This window comes from Bubalus bubalis, chromosome 17 (genome assembly GCF_019923935.1).
Source record: "Bubalus bubalis isolate 160015118507 breed Murrah chromosome 17, NDDB_SH_1, whole genome shotgun sequence".
NCBI classification, from domain to species: Eukaryota; Metazoa; Chordata; class Mammalia; order Artiodactyla; family Bovidae; genus Bubalus; species Bubalus bubalis.
The window spans coordinates 1,121,143-1,142,528 of record NC_059173.1 but is presented as its reverse complement, the minus strand read 5'-3'; the positions used below and the strand labels follow the sequence as shown (position 1 = coordinate 1,142,528).

General features: G+C 62.9%; 1 protein-coding gene across 2 annotated transcripts in view; it reads right to left on the bottom strand.

The window, feature by feature from the left end:
* The window catches only part of BCR (BCR activator of RhoGEF and GTPase), an 87,987-nt gene extending 68,137 nt beyond the window's left edge, over window positions 1-19,850 (bottom strand). Inside the window, exon 1 of one of the 2 annotated variants that reach the window (XM_006065612.4) lies at window positions 18,375-19,850. In XM_006065612.4, coding sequence (XP_006065674.4) covers window positions 18,375-19,692 — 1,318 coding nt within the window. In that variant the 5' untranslated portion in view covers window positions 19,693-19,850. The remainder of the gene's footprint in view (window positions 1-18,374) is intronic. The other variant, XM_006065611.4, reaches the window with a different exon arrangement.
* Window positions 19,851-21,386: the final 1,536 nt, after the last annotated feature.

The following is a 21,386-nucleotide window of genomic DNA, read 5'->3' as shown; positions in this document are numbered from 1 at the left end:
GAAGAGGAGGACCACGTCTGCCGCCACCTGGGGGGTGTCTGTCCTGAGTCTGAAAAAATGAAGTGTTCTTCACCTTGGAAGTGAGACCCTCCTTAAGAAGCACTGGGTAGGGGCTTCCCTGGGGGTCCAGCGGTTAAGAACCCGCCTGCCAATGCAGGGGACACAGGTTCGATCCCCAGTCTGGCAGCTAAGCCCGGGAGCCGCAGCTGCTGAAGACCGCATCCTCCGCACGGAGCAAACCCACCTCAGAGAGAAGCCCACAGCCACAGCCAATGGCAACCCCTACTTGTCGCAAGGAGAGGAAGACCACACGGAGACCCCACCTGGCTAGCGATCAGCACACAGACACCCTGAGCAACGCGGGAGCCTCAGCCGGCCTCCGTCTGGGGCACATGGATGGCTGCGAGCGGGTCTCTGCTCCCTGCCCCCAGGGTGGGGCCTGCAGCACCCCCTGGGCCCCTTGCTCTGGACCTGGCACCCAGAACTCCTCCCAGGAGGACCTCACCCACCCGCCCTGGGTGGGGGTGCGGGCAGAAGCAGGAGACCCCCCGCTCAGAGGGGCTGGGGCAGGGCTCTCCATCCGGCGGGCTCCGGGTGTCCAGGCCGCACCCGCCCGGGCCGGCTGGGCTGCATGGGAACGCCCTTCCCCCCCCACAGCCAAGCATCCCACGTGGAGGTGCAGCGCGGTTTCCCGTGTAGTTATTTGCTTAACTTTTAATTCTGAAACAATTTCAAACTCACAGAAAAAAAAGCCTGTGAGCAAAGTACAGAGAGCCCTGTGTTTAGGACAGCCACGACCTAGAAGAGGGAGCCCGGAGGACAGCCGACCAGACAGCGCTGTCCTCAGACACCAGGCGCCCGCGACAAGTACATGCGGGGCCCACGCCTGCCTCCCGGAGGCAGTCAACCAACGCCTCCAACGGCCCAGGCCCCTCTGTGCGGTCCATCCACCCTCTGCCAGCTGACACGGCACCCGGAGCCGGAGGGCGGCCACGTGCTTTCTTCTTCCCAGAGTCCAGGCCCCAGCGTGCTGCACCAGCCAAGCCTGTTCACTGAAAAGACAGAAGGGTTGGGCCCCCACCCCTGTCAGTCTCAAGTCAGGCGCCCCATGGTCGGCGTGAAGAAAACTTTTATTTTAAACCTATGCCATAAACACGGCAGCGGTGAAACTCTAAAGACGACTTGCCCATGTCCTCACCTTGGTGACCCATCACCGAGGTTCGTTTCCCCGAGATCCCAGAAGTTCCTCCCCTGTGATCACGTCGGGAAAACCCCAGAGAAGGCAGTACCAGTGGGGCACCTGGAGTCACACCCGCCCGGGCCCACACCCCCTGCCAGGGGGAAGCTGCCTGCCCCTCCCGTCGAAGGACAAGCATCCAGTTCTGGTTCTCTACCACCCTAGGGCCTGCGACCGATGCGGCGGAGGTGACGGACTGCGAGCTCCATGGCCCGGACCTCAAGAGGCCTCGCTGCCTCAGCCTGTATCCGCGGACCCCAGCCTCCCGCCGTGTGAAGGCACCCAGGCTGGACCACGGAATGAGGGGCTGACTGAGAGGTCCCCACCAAGTGACGGCCGACAGAAGAATCACCCACCAACATGGAGTCAGAAGAGATAAACCATGCTGTTCTAAACCGCTCAGCGTGGGGACGGTTTGTTACACAGCAAAAGACGACAGATACAAACCCTGAGACGTTCGGCTCCACGCGTCTCTCCTCCTCACCTAGGAGCTCGGACCCCGCGTCCCTCCTCCTCACCTAGGAGCTCGGACCCCGCGTCCCTCCTCCTCACCTAGGAGCTCGGACCCCGCGTCCCTCCTCCTCACCTAGGAGCTCGGACCCCGCGTCCCTCCTCCTCACCTAGGAGCTCGGACCCCGCGTCCCTCCTCCTCACCTAGGAGCTCGGACCCCGCGTCCCTCCTCCTCACCTAGGAGCTCGGACCCCGCGTCCCTCCTCCTCACCTAGGAGCTCGGACCCCGCGTCCCTCCTCCTCACCTAGGAGCTCGGACCCTGCGTCTCTCCTCCTCACCTAGGAGCTCGGACCCTGCGTCTCTCCTCCTCACCTAGGAGCTTGGACCCCGCGTCTACAGAATTTTCTCTGTCGCCACGAGCTGATTATATTGCAGTCCAGCCAGCTCATGTAACCCCTTTCCTTCTGGGAGACTAGGTTAGTTTCTTTCCAGCTTTCCACTGTTATGGATACAATGAATCAGCTCATACAATAATATCTAAAGGAAAAGGGAAAAAAAAAGTCCTATTTCCTTAGGAAAATCTGGGGTGGGATTCCTGGGTCTGAGTTTATAAACACTGCTAATGACTCCTGAACAATGTGGACGCTGAGAACTCAAGAGAAAGGGGCTGGGAGTCAACTAGGCTCTGCAGAAACCAGGCGTCCGTGTTCTGAAGCCAGGCCAGGCCGGCCAGACTTCCTGAAGCTGGCAAAACTCAATGGACTCTGGTTAGTCTAGAAAAGGAGCCAGGTTTCCAGGAAAGGACAGACGCCCGGAGTCTCAGTCTCTGCCTGCTTTCGAGACTCCTGGTCCCTCAGTCCCCTCGCACATCCCTGTCGGCCAGCTCCCACCCCGATTCCCGACCTGCTGACTGAGGGGCAGGACCCCAGTCCACTCCAGGGCCAGGTTCAGCGCCTGCCAGCGCTGGTGGCAGGAGGGCACCCACCCACCCTGCTCCCCTCAGGAAGCAGAGTGTCAAAAACACACAGGCGCCGGAATGCCGGCCCACCTCGACGCCGGCTTCATCGCTGACTTGCCCAGGTGGCTCACCCAGAGAACCACCCCACCACCTCCCGGGGACCTGATCGGAGGTTTGCCACATCCAGGAGCGCCTGGCTCAAGTTTTCTTGGCAGGCAGAGAAGGTGGCTGGCGACACTCACGGGATGCGCCACCGGAAACACGGCTTTCCAAGGACCCCTGCCTCTCATTGGCCCCCTGCTCCACCCCCAGAGGGCTGTGCCCAGCCCCATCTCTCATCCACGGCCGCCGCGTGGTGCTGGGCACTCCCGCAGGGGTACCAGGTCGCAAGGGCTCAAGCGGAAACGTGTTCCAGCCATGCTCACAGCAGCCAAAGCGGGAAACAGCACCCTGATGGACGCACGGGTAAGCAAAACGCGGCCTCTCCACACGTCTTTCAGTTCTAAGAAGGAAGGACATTCTGACGCCTGCCACAGTGTGGACCAACCCCGAAGCCACAATGCTGAGCAAAATAAGCTGACACGAAAGGACGAACACGGCAGGGTCTGTGCGGCACCTGGAGCGGTCAAACCCAGAGACACACAGTGGAGGCAGGGCTTCCAGCTGCCAGCATTCCCTGGGGACAGAGTTTAGGAGGCAGGTGGTGACGACCTCAGGACAGTGTGAATGTGCGCACGCTAAGCTGTCACCTGATTCTTCATCATAATTTTAAACAAAAACAAAAAACAAAAAGTTTCGTGACAACCAGAAACCTTGCCTTTAACCCCTCGCGCATGCAGGTTTGGACCCCACACACACACGCAGACCCAGGTTCCCAGCCGGCGCGCCCCCTCAGCCCACCCCACGCCTGCTGACAAAGAGTTGGGCGTTTTGGAAGGCAGGTCTGTGTCTCGGCCCCGAGGAGGAAGCTGTACCAGGCTCCCTGCCCGGCTGACTTCTCCCTGGAGAAGACGCAGGAGCCCGACCTCCAGGGATGGCCGCCCCCAGCCTGTCCCCAGGACAGCACACACCTGGGTCCTCAGTGCTGGTGGGAGGCGGCCGGCCCGGGAGGGCGGGAGGCTGGGCGGGGCAGGGCCCGGGGACACTCCTCAGCTCTTTTGTGTACCAAGGCGTCACCTAAAACGTCATTTGAAAAGATGGGCCGTGCTCCTAGAACAAAGCAGCCCATCTGTGGGCCCTGCCCGGTGGTCTGGCGGTTAGGACTTTGTCTTCCCATGCCAGGGGTGAGGGGGGGATGCAGGTTCAGTGCCTGGTCCCGGAGGTAAGATCCCACAAGATACCAAAACATGAAACAGAAGCAATACAGCAACAAGTTCAATGAAAGGCTTTAAAGATAGTCTCCCTGAAAACACACACGCCCCAGCCCTGAACTATCACACACAAAAAAGAAAATCACTGCTTGGAAACAGGACTGGGTGTTTCCAACTCTGATGGGAAACGGCGGCTTCTCAGCTTCCGCCGTGGCCCCCGTAAAACAAACAGGCCCACACGTCCAGCTGGCCGATGCGGCCGACGTCCTCCCCGCCTTCCGTCCCGACCGCGACGTGCCCCGCCAGAAAAGCCGGGCTTCCGAGGCACCAGGCGCACGTGCCGGCAGGCAGGCCGCGAGCACGTCTTCCCCAGTGCCGCCTCCCGGAGCTCCACGCCAGCCCCCGAACGCAGGGCCCGCTCGCCCACCCAGCTCACACACGGGGAGACCCTCCTCCTTGGATTTGCAGGCAGAGGTCTCTTGCCCCTTTCAACAGGACTGAAGGGGGCATCTCTCACTCCTCCCTGACTCGACGATGCTAACTGGCGCGTGGCCCTCGGTCGCTCCCTCTCTGCGGCTGCCACTGCCAAGCGGGTGCGGGGTGAACACGGTGGTGATGGGCGTCCCCGGCTCTGCGTCTCTCCAGGGACGGGCTCTCCACACCCCTCAGCCCGGGGCCACACGGGTCGGTGCACCACCTCCGGGACACCCGGGCCCCACCAGGGCAACAGGCAGATAAGCCCATGCGTGAGAGTGTCCCACGGGGGCCCCCACCCCGCCAAGGATGCCGCTCCCTGCAAGAGAGCATCCTGCCTCCTCGTGCCTTCTGTGGTCCCCAGCCTCCCAGTGACAGAGAGAAAGCCTCTGCCCTCACGTCATCACCAAGTCCCTCTGCAGATGTGACGCTGATCCAGTACCCGAGGCTCCATCCTGCGGTCTGGGTAAGGCTCAGCGCAGGGCAGCCAGCCTGCAGCTGCTCCGGCCGGAGAGCAGGGGCCTCCACTTTGCTCTTCAAAGGAGGGGATCAGCCAAGGCATGGAGCCATAATCATCCCCCGCGTCCATCAGAATCAGAGCCTGTGGGGGTCGGCAGGGGGCAGGGCGCGCGGATGCTCAGAGGACGGCACGACCCATGCACGCACGTCTACACTGCCGCCTTGGCTCCAGAAGCCCGTACCCTCCCAGAGGAAGAACGGAGCCCCCGCTGGAGAGAGCGGCATCAGGGGGCTCACCCCAGGCTGGCAGCCTGGGAGGCCTGGAGCACCCGCGGCCACAGCCCTGGCTGGTTTCTGGAAGCCGGACCCCGGACAGCGGGTGTCCCAACAGGCACCAAACGCCACAGCGGCTCCCAGACACACGGGTCAGCTGTCCAGGCCGAGGGCTGCGGGCAGCAGCGGGATCCGACTGTGGCCACAGCCCACCCGGCCCGTCTTCAGCCTGCCTGGCCGTGTGTCTGCCAAACCCGACCATGGTCGGCCCCCGGCCCAGCCCAGGCTCCGCTGGGGACTTTCCTCCTGGGGCTGGCTATTCCAGCAGCCACAGTGACAAAGGAACCCGGCGGCCGGACTCACGGGGGAAGGGGCACTGCAGGGCCCGGGCCCTTGAGGAGGCCACAGGGTCCAGCCTCTGAGGCGCCTGCCCCCCGCCGCCTTGGGGGGCAGGACAGCAGGGCCCCTCATCATGGAGGAGGGGGGCCAGGAAAGGGGCTTGCTGCCTGGTCCCCGGCGGGGAGCGGCCCCCAACCCAGGGAGCAGGGCGCCCGCTTGGGGAGGAGCTGGGGGGACATGACAAGGAGAAGCTCGTCACCCTCACCCCCTACCCCTGGCCAGGAAGCGGGGCGGCCTGGCGACAGGCCTTCCAGAAGAAACCAGGAAATGGGGCCGCATCCACCCGGAGCCACAAAACCGCGGGCCTCACTCGTGCGAAAGGTCCAGTAAAGGCCCGTCCACACAGACAGAGAAAGCGGGCAGACGAGCTGTGCCTGGGCTGAGGGTGGGGCGGGGGGCGGGGGGACCGCTGGGGGCTGCGGGGTCGAGGTTGTGGGGTGAGAGCGCGCTGGACGCTGGTTCCCTCGGTCGGTGGACCTAGAAAGGCCACGGGACACGGGCAACGTGGGGACCGGGCGGAACACAAGGGTCTCGGGAGAGCGGGCAGAGCAGAACGGGAGGGGAGACGACCGCGTCCCCCGCCCGCGAAGGGCTGAGACGAGTGTGACACACACAGCCGCTCCACTGGATGCGCTGCCCGCCACCCGCCCCGCGCCCCAGCCCGGAGCGCAAGGAGCTGGGCCCAGAAGGCCCCGCGCCGCAGGCTTCCAGCTACTGCACACCCGGGAAGGAGGAGACCCAGCACGTGCGGCAGCGCGGCCGGGGCTGCAGGCTGCGGCGGGGACACGGGACGGAAGCCTGGGGGTGGGATGGCGGTTTATGGGACGACAGGCCTGCTGCGCACCTCAACTGTGGCCACGCCACCCTCATCTCTCCCAGAGCAGGACCCGAGGGGCGCCTTCTCTGCCTCTGAAACCGCACTTCAACGACACGCACCTCTGCTGAATCTTTAAAGGGGTAACTCACACGTGCTTTTCTTAACCTCTGACTCAAAGCTTCACTTTCCTAACGTGGACAAAAATTCCTCTAATTGGAAATCTGTTTAAAGAGAACAGGGAATTGGTTGGAAACCAGAGGCAAAAATAAACATATGTTAACGATGTGTGGACAGGATGTTAAGAAAACTTTACTGCAGTGACCATTATGCAATACATACATATTAACAAACTGTTAACTCAGTGCAGCTAAAAATGAATACAATGTTAAATATCAACTTTGTTGCTGTTTAGTCACTAAGTCATGTCAGACTCTTGCCGCCTTACAGACTGTAGCCTGCCGGGCTCCTCTGTCCACGGGGATTCTCCAGGCAAGAAGACAGGAATGGGTTACCATTCCCTTCTCCAGGGGATCGTCCCAAGCCAGCGATTGAACCCAGGTCTCCCGCATTGCAGGTGGATTCTTTACCAGCTGAGCCACCAGGGGAAGCCCTAAATGTAAATTACATTCCAATAAAAATGAGTAAGGGTCGTTGAGAGTTGAACACTACTTAGCAACTAAACCACCACCAAAAATGAATAAACAGATCAGATAGCTAAGGAAGGAGGGAAACAAAGGTAGGATTCAGGCGTTACAACAAAAAGACCGCTGAGCTGGGAGGCTCGTTCACAGCGGCAAAAGCGGAGCCAACCCAAGCGTCCAGCCAGAGAACGGATGAACAGAAGGTGATCCGTCCGCACAAGGGAACACACGAAATTCAGCCTTAAAAAGGAAGGGCACCCTGACACCCGCTGCGACACAGACGAGCCCTCAGGACACAAAGACACATACTGCAGGAGCCCACCTGCAAGAGGCCCCTGGAGGCGCCAGAGGCACAGACCCTGAGAGGGGCCGGGCCAGGGTACGGGGCGGCGGGCGCCGGGGTTTAGCAGGGCCAGAGCTTCCGTGCGGGAAGATGCAAAGTTCTGGAGGCGGATGGCGGAGTCAACGGCTCAACACTGAATGCACTTGATGCCCCTGAGTCGTGCGCTCAGAAATTTAAAGATGGTCAATTTTATGTAGCGTGTATGTTACCACAGCTAAACACACAGCCCCCGGGACTCTCCCCACAGTCCCCAGTGAGCATGCAGCCTGGGGCAGGCGGCGTGCTGACGTCGTGGCGCGGGGCCCGGGCTTCACGCAGCCACAGACCCGCCGCACCATGGGAACACGCTGCACGGACTCGGACCCCAGCAGGGAAGGGGCCTGGAGGGGCAAGGGCTGCTGTCTCTGCCCTTCCAGCCACGGATCTGTGGACAGCCACTCCACCGGGGCCCAGAAGAAGCAAGGAAAGCACCGAAGTCCACCCACGCCGACGCGCGGCATGTCTGTCCTGCCGGCGGGACACCACCCCATCCAGACAGCTGCTTGCCAACAGGGGCCCCTGAGTCAAGAAGCCAGAGCCAAGGTCAGCGCCAGGAGGCCACATGCTGAGGCCGAGCCAGGCTGGCAGCCACCCAGCGGGGAGGAGTTCTGTGCAGAAGGGGCCCCGGAAACCACAGAGGCCCGGCTGGGACACCAAGCAGGGCCGAGGGCTGCAGCCTCGCTCTCCCACCCCCCGCGCCCCCCGCCCCCGCCCTCCATTCAGGCATCGCCAGGGCTTCCTCTGGCTGGGGGCGGGGGGCAGGGCACACCAGACCGCCCCGCTCCAGCTGTCCCGAGCCCCACTGCTCCACCTGGAACATCCTCGGCCTCCACAGTGGCCTGACACGCTCCGTCTCTGTGGGGTCCATTCAAGACCCAGCCAGGGGGCCGTCCTCCTCCCTGCGAGCTTCCTCGAGCTAACCTGGCAGAGTCACCGCTTCTTGGTGCCCACCTGGTACTGACTCTACTTATCAATGTCTGTGGGCTCCTTGGGGTCAAGGACTGTGTCGAGGCCTAAGCACAGAGCTTGCACCCCAGCAGGTAAGTGTTACATAAACCTCAGATGAATAGATAGCCAGGTGGCTGAATCACGAAGGGATGGAGGGACGGAGAGTGGCTGAAGGGATAGAGTATGATGGAGGGATGAACAGACGGTGCATGGATGGGTGGATGGTGGACTGATGGATGGAGGGGTGCATGGTGGATGGCGTGGCTCGAGTGTAGCTTGGCTTTTCCAGAACATCTGCTACCAAGGAACAGATGAGTAAGACTTGACTCACACATATTTGGAGCTTGAGAAAGAGTCAAGATTCCAACATCCTGCTCTCTCAAGGTGAAGGGATTCTCTCTGATAACTGTGAGCGATAAGTGACTATTTTCTTAACTTTTTATTAGGGGAAATTTCAAGCACACACGAAATCCACAGCACAGTGTCACATTCCGGTCGCCCCACTTCAGCCACTGTGAGCCCGCAGGCAGCCTGGCTCCAGGGGAGACACGTGGGAGCAGGAAGATGGGCGGGGGGAGACAGGAGCTGTTGGCGACCACTCCCGACCCCTGCGACATTCTGGGGGAAGCAAGCCTCCCAGGGACAGGAGGACCAACTCTACCTGCCTCACGGGTTCTGTGAGGAAAGCTCACAAGCGCTCCCGAGCACGGAGGAGGGACACCCACACGCAGCGCCGTCATCTTATTTCGCATCGGCAGCCAGGACCTGGACACACCGCAGTGGAGACGGCCCGCCAATAAGGGGGCCCCTCGCCCTCTCCTTTCCGCCCCGAGCCTGTCACACCTCGCTGCCCGACTCCCAGAGGTGGCCTTGGGGCACACACCTTCTCCGACCTGGCCTACAGGACCACATGACCTACACACTCTTGAGTCCTCAGAGGTGTTTGACCCGACAACCCCAGCAGCATCCCGCTGCCTGAGCAGAGCCATGTAAAGCGGGGAAGAAAAGAAAACTTCCCTTAACACTTGCTTCCCTGAAAAGTGAAGGCGAAGGCTGCTCAGTCGTGTCCGACTCTTCGCGACTCCATGGACCATACGGTCCATGGGATTCTCCAGGCCAGAACACTGGAGTGGGTAGCCTTTCCCTTGTCTAGATGATCTTCCTAACTCAGGGATCAAACCCAGGTCTCCCACACTGCAGGCAGATTCTTTAGCAGCTGAGCCACCAGGGGAGCCCTGTTTCCCTGAAGCTTCCAACAATTAATACCAGATCAGCCTCCCAGCTATGACCCTGAAGAAACCCATTCCCCCTTCCACACAGCAACCGTTCAAGACCCACAGCCAGGGCTCATGGATTCTGCAGGTGGACAGTTCTCGGGCTGCACAGGAGACGGCTCGAGGAGATCTCCAGAAAGCCAGGCTGGCTCGGAGGAGATCAGTCATCTGTGCGGAAAATGCTTTATGAAGATGGGAGGCCTCTGGGAGCCGCCGACGGACAGCAAGAAAACAGGGGTGTTCCCCTACAAACCACCAGGAACTGATTCTGCCAACAAGCCGGGCTGGGAGGCAACATGCAGTCCCAGAAGGGGACGACCCTCTGGGAGACCCTGAACAGAAGACCCGGCTGAGTCAGTCCCTGAGCCCCGGACAGCTGACCCACAGAAACTGATACAGATTACAAACAGGAAGGACCTCAGAAACCAGACTCGCCGGGAGTGACGAGGTAGGGGCGGCTGTGTGATTTTCCCAACTACGGCAGAGGTGGTCCCCGAGGCAGCCGGGACACAGAGGCAGCCTCCAGTCTCTGCCAGGCCCGAAGCCCCGCTTCTGGCTGAGTCCTCGGGCCCAGCGGCACCACGCCGAATAAAAGCTATAGCCTGGATGTGTCTGCGGACGCCAGGCAGGACTTGGACAACTAGATGTCACGTGCCACCCTGCTGACCAACAGGAGGCCCCAGTCAGATGAACCCGCAGACCCTCCCCACCTGACGCCCAGCCCCGCCCAGCCTTCAGAAAGCCCCCCTGGAAGCAGCCCTCAAAGGGGACCGCCGAGGGACCATACGTGGGTCCTGACTCCCTGGTCCCACCTGGTCTGCACACCCGGAGCCCCGTGGGGACAGCGTGGGCATCCGTGCACCCCAGTGACAAAGGGCACGCCCCAGGAAAGCCCAGCCTGGCCCTGTGATGTCCAAGGTCTTTTTACGGTCATGCCCCGTCACGCTCGCCTTAGGACTCAGTGGACAGAGTGACCCTCCTCCCTTAGGACAGGCTCTGATCCACTCATGGGCTCAGGGAGCCCAGTGCTCTGGGGCCAGGGAGGCAGGAGAGGGATAGGGGGAGACAGAGGAAAAGAGGGTGGAGAAACAGCCACGGCCTGCTCTTCTCCCAGAGGTCCCGTTCGCTCTCAGGGAGACCGGCAAGGCACTGGGGCTCTGGCAGCCACGCCCTTCCTGCAGCCCCCCATCAGCCCGCTGGGATAGCCCCTCGCCCGCTGCCTGGGGGAGCTGCATCCCAGCCCAGCGCCTGGGATGGGCTGCCTCTCCCAGGCGGCCGAGTCTCAGCCCGCTGACCTCCCTGCTTGCCTACTGGGGTTCCTGCACCCAAAACCGCACACGTGGCAGAGATGAGCAGCCGCACGGGGCCCACGGGCCGGGAGAAGCCGGGCGGTGGTGGGCACGGCTGGGACTGGGTCTCCCAGGCCCCCCCGGGGTCTCAGGGGCCCCCCCCCACAGAGAAGAGTCGGCTCTGCCACAGGGAGTCGTGCCATGTGGCTGCTGACAAAGACCGCAGGAGGGCAACCTGCACCGACGTGCGTCATCCCAGCCCGGCTGCTTCAGAGCTGAAGGGGACCAGGGGGCTGTCGGGCAGCCCCCTCAACAAGAAGCTGGCCCTCCTGGCGGCTGCCCAGAGGCATGGGAGTCCTGGATCCAGACCCTCCCCGCCACGCGGCAGGACCCCGAAGCAGTTTCACCCTTTCGTGTTCCTACGGGAGAAAGTGCAAAGCTTTCTGCAGTGGACATTCATGAAGGAGTTACACTTTCCGTCTTGAGATCGGAGCAGACACGAACCCGGCTGTTTGCACACACTAGGCCTAGAGGCTGAGCCGCCGTGCTGAGCGCCACCGAAGACGGTTCACAGGTTGGGTCGCCGGGGCTTCCGGCCAAGAGGACAGCGGCAGGGCTCTGAGGCTGGCTCAGGGACCCCGCGCCTCGGGGTGGACGGGCGACGGGGGCACGGGCCTGGCTGGCCCACCGGTGCGTCCCCACCCACAGCCACAGCTACCCCGTGACACTGGGGAGGCGGGGGGCGAATGTCACCCCATCTCTTCCACCAGGAGTCTGAGGGTACCCCCCAGCGCCTCCTCAGGGGCAACAGGGGGAAGATGACATGGGTGCGTGCCCCGAGTGCCCTGGGCGGAGGGAACAGCCCAGCAAATACAGCAGCTGGCTTTCCTTTGAGACCACAGGGCAGAAAAATACACACAGACGGCACCTTTCACACCTGGGAACCACTGAGCCCAGGACACAGTGAGAGAGACGGAGGGCCCGCAGGCCCAGGGCCCCGGAGCTGCGCCCAACGGGTGAAAAGGCCTGTACCTGCCTTAAAATCACTCACCACGGGGCATTCAATCGACTGACGTCAGCTGCCTGAGAGGGCGGCTCTGTGAGACCAGAGAGGGGGGCCACTGTCCTGGGCACTCAGACCACCCCCCCCAGGCCCCAAGACGGGGGCATCCTCGCCGGCCAGCAGAGCCCAGTTCCTGCACCACAGGCCACACGCAGGGCCTCCGGTGTGTCCAGGTCTCCAGCCTTCAGGGTCTGCGTTCTTCCCGTAGACCAGGTGGACATCCATTCCAGAAGGCTGCCCTTGCTCCACGCAAGGGTGCATCACGTACGTCACCTGCAGAGCAACTCTCTCCCCACCCCCTGGCAGACCAGCTAACCTGGCAGCATTCTTTCAAGGGAGCAGGTCAGGCCTGTAAAAATGAACCTTCAAAGGCCTTTCTGACGCCAACAGAGGCACCTGTGAGGAGCACCCCCCGGGCTGCCCGTCCACGGCCCTTGTGGAAGCGGCAGGGAACGACAGAGCGCCCCGCTCCCTGCAGAGTCCACACGTCGCAGTCTCTCGGCCAGAGATGGGGCCTTCCTGGCGCCCCCTGGGCCGTGTGCTGACCGTGCTTGTGCACACGGCCGAGAGCCTCGGTCACCTCCTCCCAGCCAGGCCCTGCCCGGAGCCGGCCAGCGTCACGACCCCTCCCCAGCTGGATGGACGGGGCGGATGGGCGGGCAGCGTCCCCCCAACATGCCTGTCCTCTCGGGCCCTCTGCTGCCCAACCTGCCGGCGGAATCTGAGCCGGGTGCCCCAGGAGGACAGATGGTTTCAGGATATCTTGCAGCAGATGTTTTGTTTGTTTGCTTCTGTCGTGACTCATCAGGTCCCCCCAACCCTAGTGGAAGGGTCCTTCACTCGGGGCCCACTCTCATGCACCAGGCAACACTCACCAGCCAAGGAGAGTGCCCGGCGCCAGGCCCCTGCACCGACCACGTGATCTTGGGCGGGGGTATGGGTCCCACGCCCCCGCAGAGCCAGCCTGACGAACAGCATGTAATTACGATAATCATCGCACTCCAGCTGCTGCACAAGAATGTTCCGAGGGCACATGAAACGGCCTCCTCCAGAGCCAGGCTCTCACGTCCCAGGTTGGGCCTCGCGGTCCCCACCCACACCCCAGGCACCAGCCACCGCCCCATCCACGCCGGGGGGATTCGGGAAGCTCTTAGGATTGAGCAAGACGAGCCCCAGCGTCAGCGAAGAAGCAGAAAAGGCCTCGGAGGTCACCTTCAAAGCCAACAAGCTCCCTTGCTGGGGTGCCTGTGCTGTCGGGCCCCCTAAATCAGTGCCAATTATCAGATGGGGGGGTGGTGAGCCCGGTGGGGTCAGAACACAGAGGGCCTGAGCAAACAGGATCCTCAGAGACGGGGGGCAGGGTTGCGCTCCACCCGAGACCCCCCAGACACCGCGGCACCCGAGGTACAGATGCCACAGCAGGTCTCTGTCTTAAGGACGTGCCACACGGAAGGAGGAAGCCACGCAGACACAGGACTAATGGGAAACCGCGGCGAGCGCATGGGTAAGGGAAGACTCGTGGCCGCGGAAGGCGAGGAAGGATCACAAGGTTCTGTCTGCCCTGCTTCTCAAAGATAAGGCGCAGCGGGAGCAGCCTTCCCACAAACCTGTGGATACAGACACCAAAGGCTTTCCGGGGCACGGGGCCGGGCAGATGCCCAACAAACCCCTCTGTGGGTCCGAATGGGGAGAGGTGGTTGCTGCGCTAAAGGGAACGCAGGTGCAAACGGGCATAAACAAGAAAGACCTGCAACGCTGTGTTCATCAATTCAAAGGAAGAAAAGCTCAAGGGACTTCTCTGGTGGTCCAGTGGTCAGGAGTTGGTGCTTTTTTTTTAACTGCCGTGGACACCCAGGTTCAATCCCTGGTTGGGGAACTAAGATCCTGCAAGCGGCAAGACCAAAAAAAGAAAAAGAAAAAAAAAAAAAGAATGGAAGGAAAAGATCTTTTAGCAACGACAGGGTCCAACCCCTAACTTCTAGATGAGGAAAGAGATGCGGCCAGCCCATGGTCCCAGCCTCAGCGGGCCACTCAACACCTCACCATGAATTCCTCCTAAAACCCGGGGGCGAGGCTGCTCATGCACCAACTCTCTGCTGTCTGATCAGGGACTTGCTGAGTGCTGGGGACCAACCTGAGTCCCTCTGCCCCCAAAACTCACACACCGAGGGCCTAGCCTCCAGCATCTCAGCAAGTGGGAGGCAGGCTTCTCATGAGGTGATTAAGTTCAGGGTCATCAAGGTGGGGCCCTAAGCCAATTAAGCCAATGTGGATCGTGTCCTTATAAGCAGAAGGTTTCAGAGATACACAGAGCCATCGGGGTCCATGGGCACAGAGGGACCACCCTGTGGAAGGGCATCAAGGGCGGCCCAGCTGCCAGCCAAGGAGAGGTCCCCAAGGAAACCGTGCCCACTGGCAGCTTCATCCTGGACTTGCAGACTCCAGGGTCGAAGGGAAAATAGATCTCTGCTGTTGAAGGACCCCAGTCCGTGGCAGTTTGCCCCGAGGACACAAACACACGTGGGGGTGAAAGTCAAGGAAACACGGCCATCACCCCCAGGGGTTCCCTGAAGAGACACGCCCATGAAGGACCAGAGCTGGCGCGGGAAGGGCGAGGGCACTACGCGGCACATCAACCCCCACTGAGGGAGACCACGGAGACCCCAAGGACAAGCATTCCATGATTCCACTCACAGGAGGCACAGGGGACAAGTAGATCCACAGAAAACGGCCCAAGAACACCGTGGCGGCGGCCAGGGGCTGGGGGACAAGTAAATCCACAGAAAACGGCCCGAGAACACCGTGGTGGCGGCCGGGGGCTGGGGGGGGGGGGGTGGCGAGTGACTGCACCGTGGAGCGGCTTCCGGCTGGAATGACGGGAGTTCTAGAGATACGGATGGTTACACAACAGCGTGAGTGTGCTGAGTGCCACTGAGCTGGACGCTGGAAAAAGGAAACACGTCAGATTCTGTTATGTAGATTTTGCCAGGATGGGCTTCCCAGGTGGTGGCTCGGTGGTAAAGAATCTGCCTGCAAGGCAGGAGATGTGGGTTCCGTCTCTGGGTCAGAAGATCCCCTGGAGAAGGAAATGGCAACCCACTCCAGTATTCTTGCCTGGAGAATCCCATGACAGAGGAGCCTGGCGGGCTACAGTCCATGGGGTCGCAAGAGAGTCAGACACCACTTAAAGACTAAACAACGTTTTCTAGAATAAAGAAAAACCTGTCCTATATCACATAAGTAACTCATTTTAATTAAAGTTACTTTTTTTTTTGTCAGAAAGAAGGAAAAAAAAATCCAACGTGAACCACAGGAGTTCTAATTCTAGTCGGAGTCCAGACCCCCAAAGGGCTCCTAGTTTATTAAATCCTCCCCCACCTCCTGACCGTCATCTAAAAAGCAGACTCAGTCAAAACTCAAGCCTATTGTCTGGCAACTTGAGAAGAGGCTTGTCCATTCGCCATGAACCTGGAACCTTCTAAAACCAGGGGGTGGGCTGGACCACTGGACTCCTGGCCAGGGAGGGGAGGCCACAGTGAAGCCATAACAGGGAGGAATGAGGGGCGCTGAGGCCTGGACCCACACAAATCTACACCTCAGCTCCTTCCTCGGGGAAAGGTCCAGAATGCTGCCTTCTGTTCCCCAAACCAGAAAGCCATCCTTTCCGAGCCAGAGAACCCTTGTACAAATCCATCAAGACTCCCTTTCCAGCCTGTCAATCAATGACTTAAATGGTCTCAGACTCTGCCCCCGTCCCCGGGAAGGAGGCCGCACTCAGGCTCAACTTGGAGGTGCCCACAGGCTCTGTCTGGTCTGTGAAGCTGGTGGAGGCCCAGCCAGGCCCGAGAGACCCTTTTCAGCCCAACAGTTACTCAGGCAGGTCACCAGTTCACTCAACAACCCAAGGGAACAACAAAGCTGTGATCGCTCTGACGATAACGTGTGACCAGGATCCAAAGGGCAAATTCACCGCTTAGTAGAAACAGAAAACAGAGCAGCTGCCGGACGGAGCCCAGGGAGAAACACAGACCCGGGCTCCCCGCTCATGGGGGACGCGCAGGGTGGGGGCGCCTCGGATCTCGGCAGGAAAGGCCCTGGCTGAGCGGCCTTTCTCAGGAAGGGGCGGCCGGAGTCCCCGAGAGGAATTTAAGGGACGAGGGTGGGCACAGCTGCCTTCCCACCCTCCCGACCCTGCCCTGGGCTGTGTAGCTCCCAAGCGGGGGCAAGGACCACGCTCCCTCCTTCCACTCAGCTTGCACGGTGGGAGGCGTGGGCTCGCTCACAGCGGGGCTCACAGCCCGAAGGACCCCGGGACCCACCTGGCCCCGTTTCCCAGGGGTGTGAAGGGCCGCAGAAAGGACCGGGGGTCTGCATCCCCGAGGGGCCCAGAGGCCCCCCTGCCACTTCCTGGCGGGATCCTTATCTGCAGATGGGGTAGGGGAGGGTGGTGAGGCCGAGCTCCTGGGGGACACACGTGTCAGGGCACGGTCACCGTTCCAGCTGCGTCCCTCCCCTCAGACACAGAAGCTGCTGCAGCAGGGAACGAGGTGAGGTCCCCTCCGTCCACACTGAGACCTTCCCCACTGTCGCAGGTCAGAGGCACGGGCCCTGGCCGGGGGTGTCCAGGGAACGCAGGCAAACTGTTGGGAAGGAAACACATGGCCTGGCCCTGGCGGTCCCACCGTCGCCTCCAGCCACATGCCTCAGAGAGCCCTGAGAAGCGGGCTGGGCAGGCTCCCAGAGCTGAAACTGCCAGGAGCTTCAAAACCCAACAAGAGACACAAGGCGGGACCCTGGACGGCTTTCAGAGCAGGATTCACCGAGGGCCAAAGGGGCGGGGATGGGCCAAGACGTCAGATGACCTCCTCGGCTGGGAGCCCACCCTGCGTCACCCACAGAGCAGAGGCTGAAGGCAGGCGAGGGGCTGCGAGCTCCGGAGACAGCCTACGGGAAGCCCCCCAAACACACCCCCACAACGGGGCCCTACTCGCTGGAAACTCCCACCTTCCCCAACAAGAGAACAGTTTCAGACAACAGGTCTCCACGAGAAGCTCTCCTTTTCTCCTTTGTTGACAATGTTCACACGCACCCTTGCGGGTGCTGAGGGCCAATCCAAGCTGGCTTGCCTGGCTGACAGCTGGCCAGGCAGGGCTGGTGCCTGGCGACCACAGGGTAATCCTCCAGAGCCCAGAGGAGCTGACCTGCCTGCAAAGCGGTCTTCTCAATAGTACCGGCTTCCCCACACACGAGGGGCCTGGGGGATGGAGGCTGGGGCCCGCCACGGGTCCCAGCAACACAGCAGGGACAGAACCAACAACGACGTGAGCCTAAAACAAACAGGAGGGAGCGCGGATGGCAGACAGGCCCCTCCACAGAGCCAAAAATAGCCTCCCTTGTCTCAAGAGGGCTCTGACCAACCAAGAACACACAACTCCATCAGCAGGAAAAGTCAATGGAGCGGAAAACCACATCAGCTCAGCAGGGCCCAGGACTCTGAGAGGCTCCCAACTGCCTCACCCCCTACAGCCCCAAATCCCTGTCCTGACTGCCATCACAAACTGCGCCCGGCTCTCGAAACACAGTCCCGTTAGCCCCGCGCCACAGGGCGTCTGTACACAGATGTGCACACACGTTACACCCATGGTCCCGCGGGTTTAATCTCAGGGCCAGGAGCCGGACCGCGTGACTAGGAGCCGAACATAAGCATGGGTGGGCAAGGGGGATGATGGAGTAGGGGTGAGATGCCCAGCAGTGAGGTCTCCCGTCCAAACCGGACAGATTAGCACGGGTGTGGCCCTCCTTCAGCCCCGGACAGAGCTCTTCAGCCCCTGCTCTTCGGTGGCCCACTGAGTCAGAACTGCCTGTGGCCTCCCTTCCTCCCGGTTTGTATTTTTCACCTGCTCTGACTTGCGCTGGGGCTGCCGGCCAGAGTGCGAACCCGACACTCCTCCGGCCTGGGAGCAGCTGGCATCCCGTGGATTCCCCGGATGTGTCGTGGAACTCTCCCAGGGCAGGTGGCGGCGACTGCCCAAGACATGGATCGATCAGTCCCTGCTGAAGTATCCACCCAGAAAGCAGAGATGACCAAGGCGTCCAAGGCGTTCCTGGTCCCAACCCACGGAGAGGAAGCACTCTCACAAGAAAGCACAGGCTCCAGACCCAAAGGAAGGAGCCACCTCCACCATCCTGACACACCACCCCTCCTACCCGAATCCCACTCCAGACGCTGGGAATCTGCATTCAGGAGGAAAGCAGGGATGGAATTTGTTCAGCTGGGGGAATGGGCACGAATCCTTCCAGCCCACCACTGGCGCTTGAGAACCACTCCACAAAGTACCTACCTGCCCCTGCACCCCCAACCTCTCCGGTGTCCCCACCAGGCTGGCAGAGGCACTTACCTGCGTCTGCGTGGAAGGCGCCATCCTGAGACAGCTTGCCAGACAAGCTGTCCCCATCGCTAGGCCAGATCTGCCCCGTCTTGCGGACGCCCACGATGGTGGCCTCAGACACCACGACGGGGCCCTGGCGGTGCCGCTTCTGGCACTGGGGCGTCGGGGGGCTACTGCTGTCGAAGGACTGCTGGGAGTTCTGCGAGGGCGAGCGGCTCTTGTCCCGGAAGGGCCGGTAGGTGGTGGGGCTCGGGGACACGCGGCTGGACTGGCCGGAGGAGAAGTCCTCCTCGCTGGACGTGAGGTTCTCGTTGGAGCTGCAGTCCGGCGTGTAGCCGCCTCCGCTGTCCTCGAAGCTCCGCGGGGAATAGGACCTCCGCGGCCAGGTAAGGCGCTTCTCCTGCTCCGAGGTGCTCTGGCTGCGCTGCAGCGAGCCCTTGGCCTCCCCTTCCACCATCATGCCCCCGACGTAGATGCTCTGGTAGGGCTGGTACTCCAAGGGCGGCCAGGGGGGCCTGCCGCTGCCGTTGGCGTTGATCAGGTTGTCCTTCAGGAAGCGCGGGTTCAGCTCGACGTCCTCATAGTCGCCATCGAGGCCGCCGCAGCCGCTGCCCTCGGAGGCGCGCCCGCGATATGAGGGCCTGGGGGTGTCTGCGGGGCCCGGCCCGGCGCCCTGCTGCTGCGACTTCTTGCGCTCCATCTGCATGGCCTGGCTGCCCAGGGAGCTGATGCGGTCCGACACGTCTTTGTCGTTGACCTTCACCAGGCCACGCTCGTGGTGGAACTCGACGTTCACGTAGAAGGGCTTCTCGGCGTCCGCCGCCGCCGCGGGCTGGCCGGGGCCCTTGCGGATCCTCTCGAAGTTGGAGCGCAGCGCCGCCACGCTGGTGGGGGGCCCGCGGTCGTCTCGCTCGGCGGCGGCTGCGGGCCCGGGCCTGCGCGCGGCCGCGGGCCTGGCCTTGCCGGGGGAGCCCTCCCCGTCGGGCCGGGCCTCGGACTCATCGGCGGCCGGCAGGTCGGCGCCCTCAGCGGGCGCGGGCTGCGCGCGCGGCGCACGGGGCTCGGCCGCGCCGTCGGGGGGCTGTGCGGCGCGCCGGAAGCCCCAACGCTGCCGGTCGTAGCTCTTCTTCTCCTTGGCCAGCAGAGTCTGCAGGTAAATCATGCGGAAGCGCTCCTGGTTCACCTCCTGCTCCAGGCGCCGGATGGAGGCCTTGCAGCGCTCCAGCTCCTGCTCGATGTCGCCCACCGAGCGCAGGTCCATGCGCGGCGGCTCCGAGTCCGGGAACTGCGCCTTCCACGCCTCGGCGAAGCCCACTGGGTCCACCATGGCGCAGCCGCGGCTCCTCACCTGCGCAGCTTGGCTGCGCGCGCCAGCGGGGCCGGCTTCAGCGACGGCGCGGCGGCCTCACCAGGCCGGGCCCGGGACGCCGGGCGGCCCCCATGCCCATGGCGGGGCGGCAGCGGCGGCGGCGCGCGAACAATGCCCGCCCCCTCCCGGGCGGCAGGTGAGGCCGCGGCCGGGCGGCCGGCGCGCGGGGCGGGGCGCGGGGCGCGGGGCGGGGCGCGCGCGGGGGAAGGGCGCGGGGCCGCGCGCCCGCTATTGTGTGCGGGGCTCCCGGCGCGCGCGCGCGCGCGGGGCGGGGCAGGCGCTGCCTCCGCTCGGCCGGCCGGCTAGCCCATGGCCGCCGCCCGCGCGCCGCTGTTCTCGGGCTCCCGCACCGCCGCCCAGCTCCCCGCGCTGCGCTCAGCCGGCCCGCTCTCGCCGCTCTGTCGCGCGCCGCCCGCGCTCGGCTCCGCAGGAAGGGGCGGGGCGGGGCGGGGCGGTGGGCGGGGCCTCTGCGCGGCTGAAGGGGCGGTGCGGGGGGCGTCTTAAAGAGGCCTCTCCCCGCGCGGCGGTCGGACAGCCCGCTCCCGCCGCTCTCTTGTGCGCCTCCCGCGGTCAGCACCGCAGGAAGGGGCGGGGTGCAGGGCGGGGCCGCGGCGCTGATGGAGCGGGGCGGGGCCTCTTAAAGGGACCGCCAACCTCCCCCCCCCCCCGCCCCCTCCGCCGCGGCCCTGCTGGCGGCCCCCGCGCCTGGGGAAACTGAGGCCGAGACGGCGACTTCTGCACTCCCGGGAACAGGTGCCCTGGATCCCGGCGAGCCGGATGGCCCCTCGCTCCCGTCACTGGCTGAGCGCGCTCCCCAGCGGACAGGTCGCCCGGCGGTCGCCAACGGGCCTCCGGGCGCTGGGGTCCCGGCGTGACGGCTGAAGCATCACGTAGAGGGTCCAGAGGAATGTCTCCCCGCCGGGCCGCTCAGCACACACGTCTCCCTTTCTGCAGCCCTGACTCGGAACTTATCTGTCATCTGCCTCCGAGGGGGGCCCCGGCCTCCATGGGCGTGCAGAGATGGGGGACGGAGGCGGACAGCACGGCCCGGCGGGCAGTGAAACGGAGTCTGTTTTTGGTCCGCCGGAGAAGCCCGGAGATCTCAGACACACAGCGGAGTGGACCCCGGGGATGCGGTGGGGGTGGGGGGGGCCTGAGGGCCGAGAAGACCCCGACCAGCCTGTTGAGTGGCGCGAAAGGAAATGGGATGTGTCAGCCGGAGACCCCGGCTAGAGGCCAGGCGCCTCTGGGTCGCTCGCGCCTGCTTCCCCGGGCGTTAACAGGAGAACCAGAATGCACACACACGCCCGCCCCCGCCTCGTGAGGGTTCTCTTACCCGCCAAACCCCCAGCTCCGGTGCCGCCCAAAGCGGATGCCCAGACGTCTCATCTAGAGGGAACGGAGCCCAGGGCGGCCTGGCTGGGCTTCAGGTCTCTCCCCTGGCGGCTTGTGTGACCTTGGCAGTTCCCTTCCCCTCCTCTCTGAGCCGGCTTTTCGTCCTCACGTGGAACAGTGTTGTGAGCACCGTGCGGAAGCTGCCCCGAGGGGGCAACCGTAAAACCTGTGCTGTTCCTCCCGTGGTCGCCTTTCACGCTGGTGCCTTGGGAGCCTGGCAGGAAAAGCCCCGGGGCTGTGGGGGGTGGGGAGGGGGA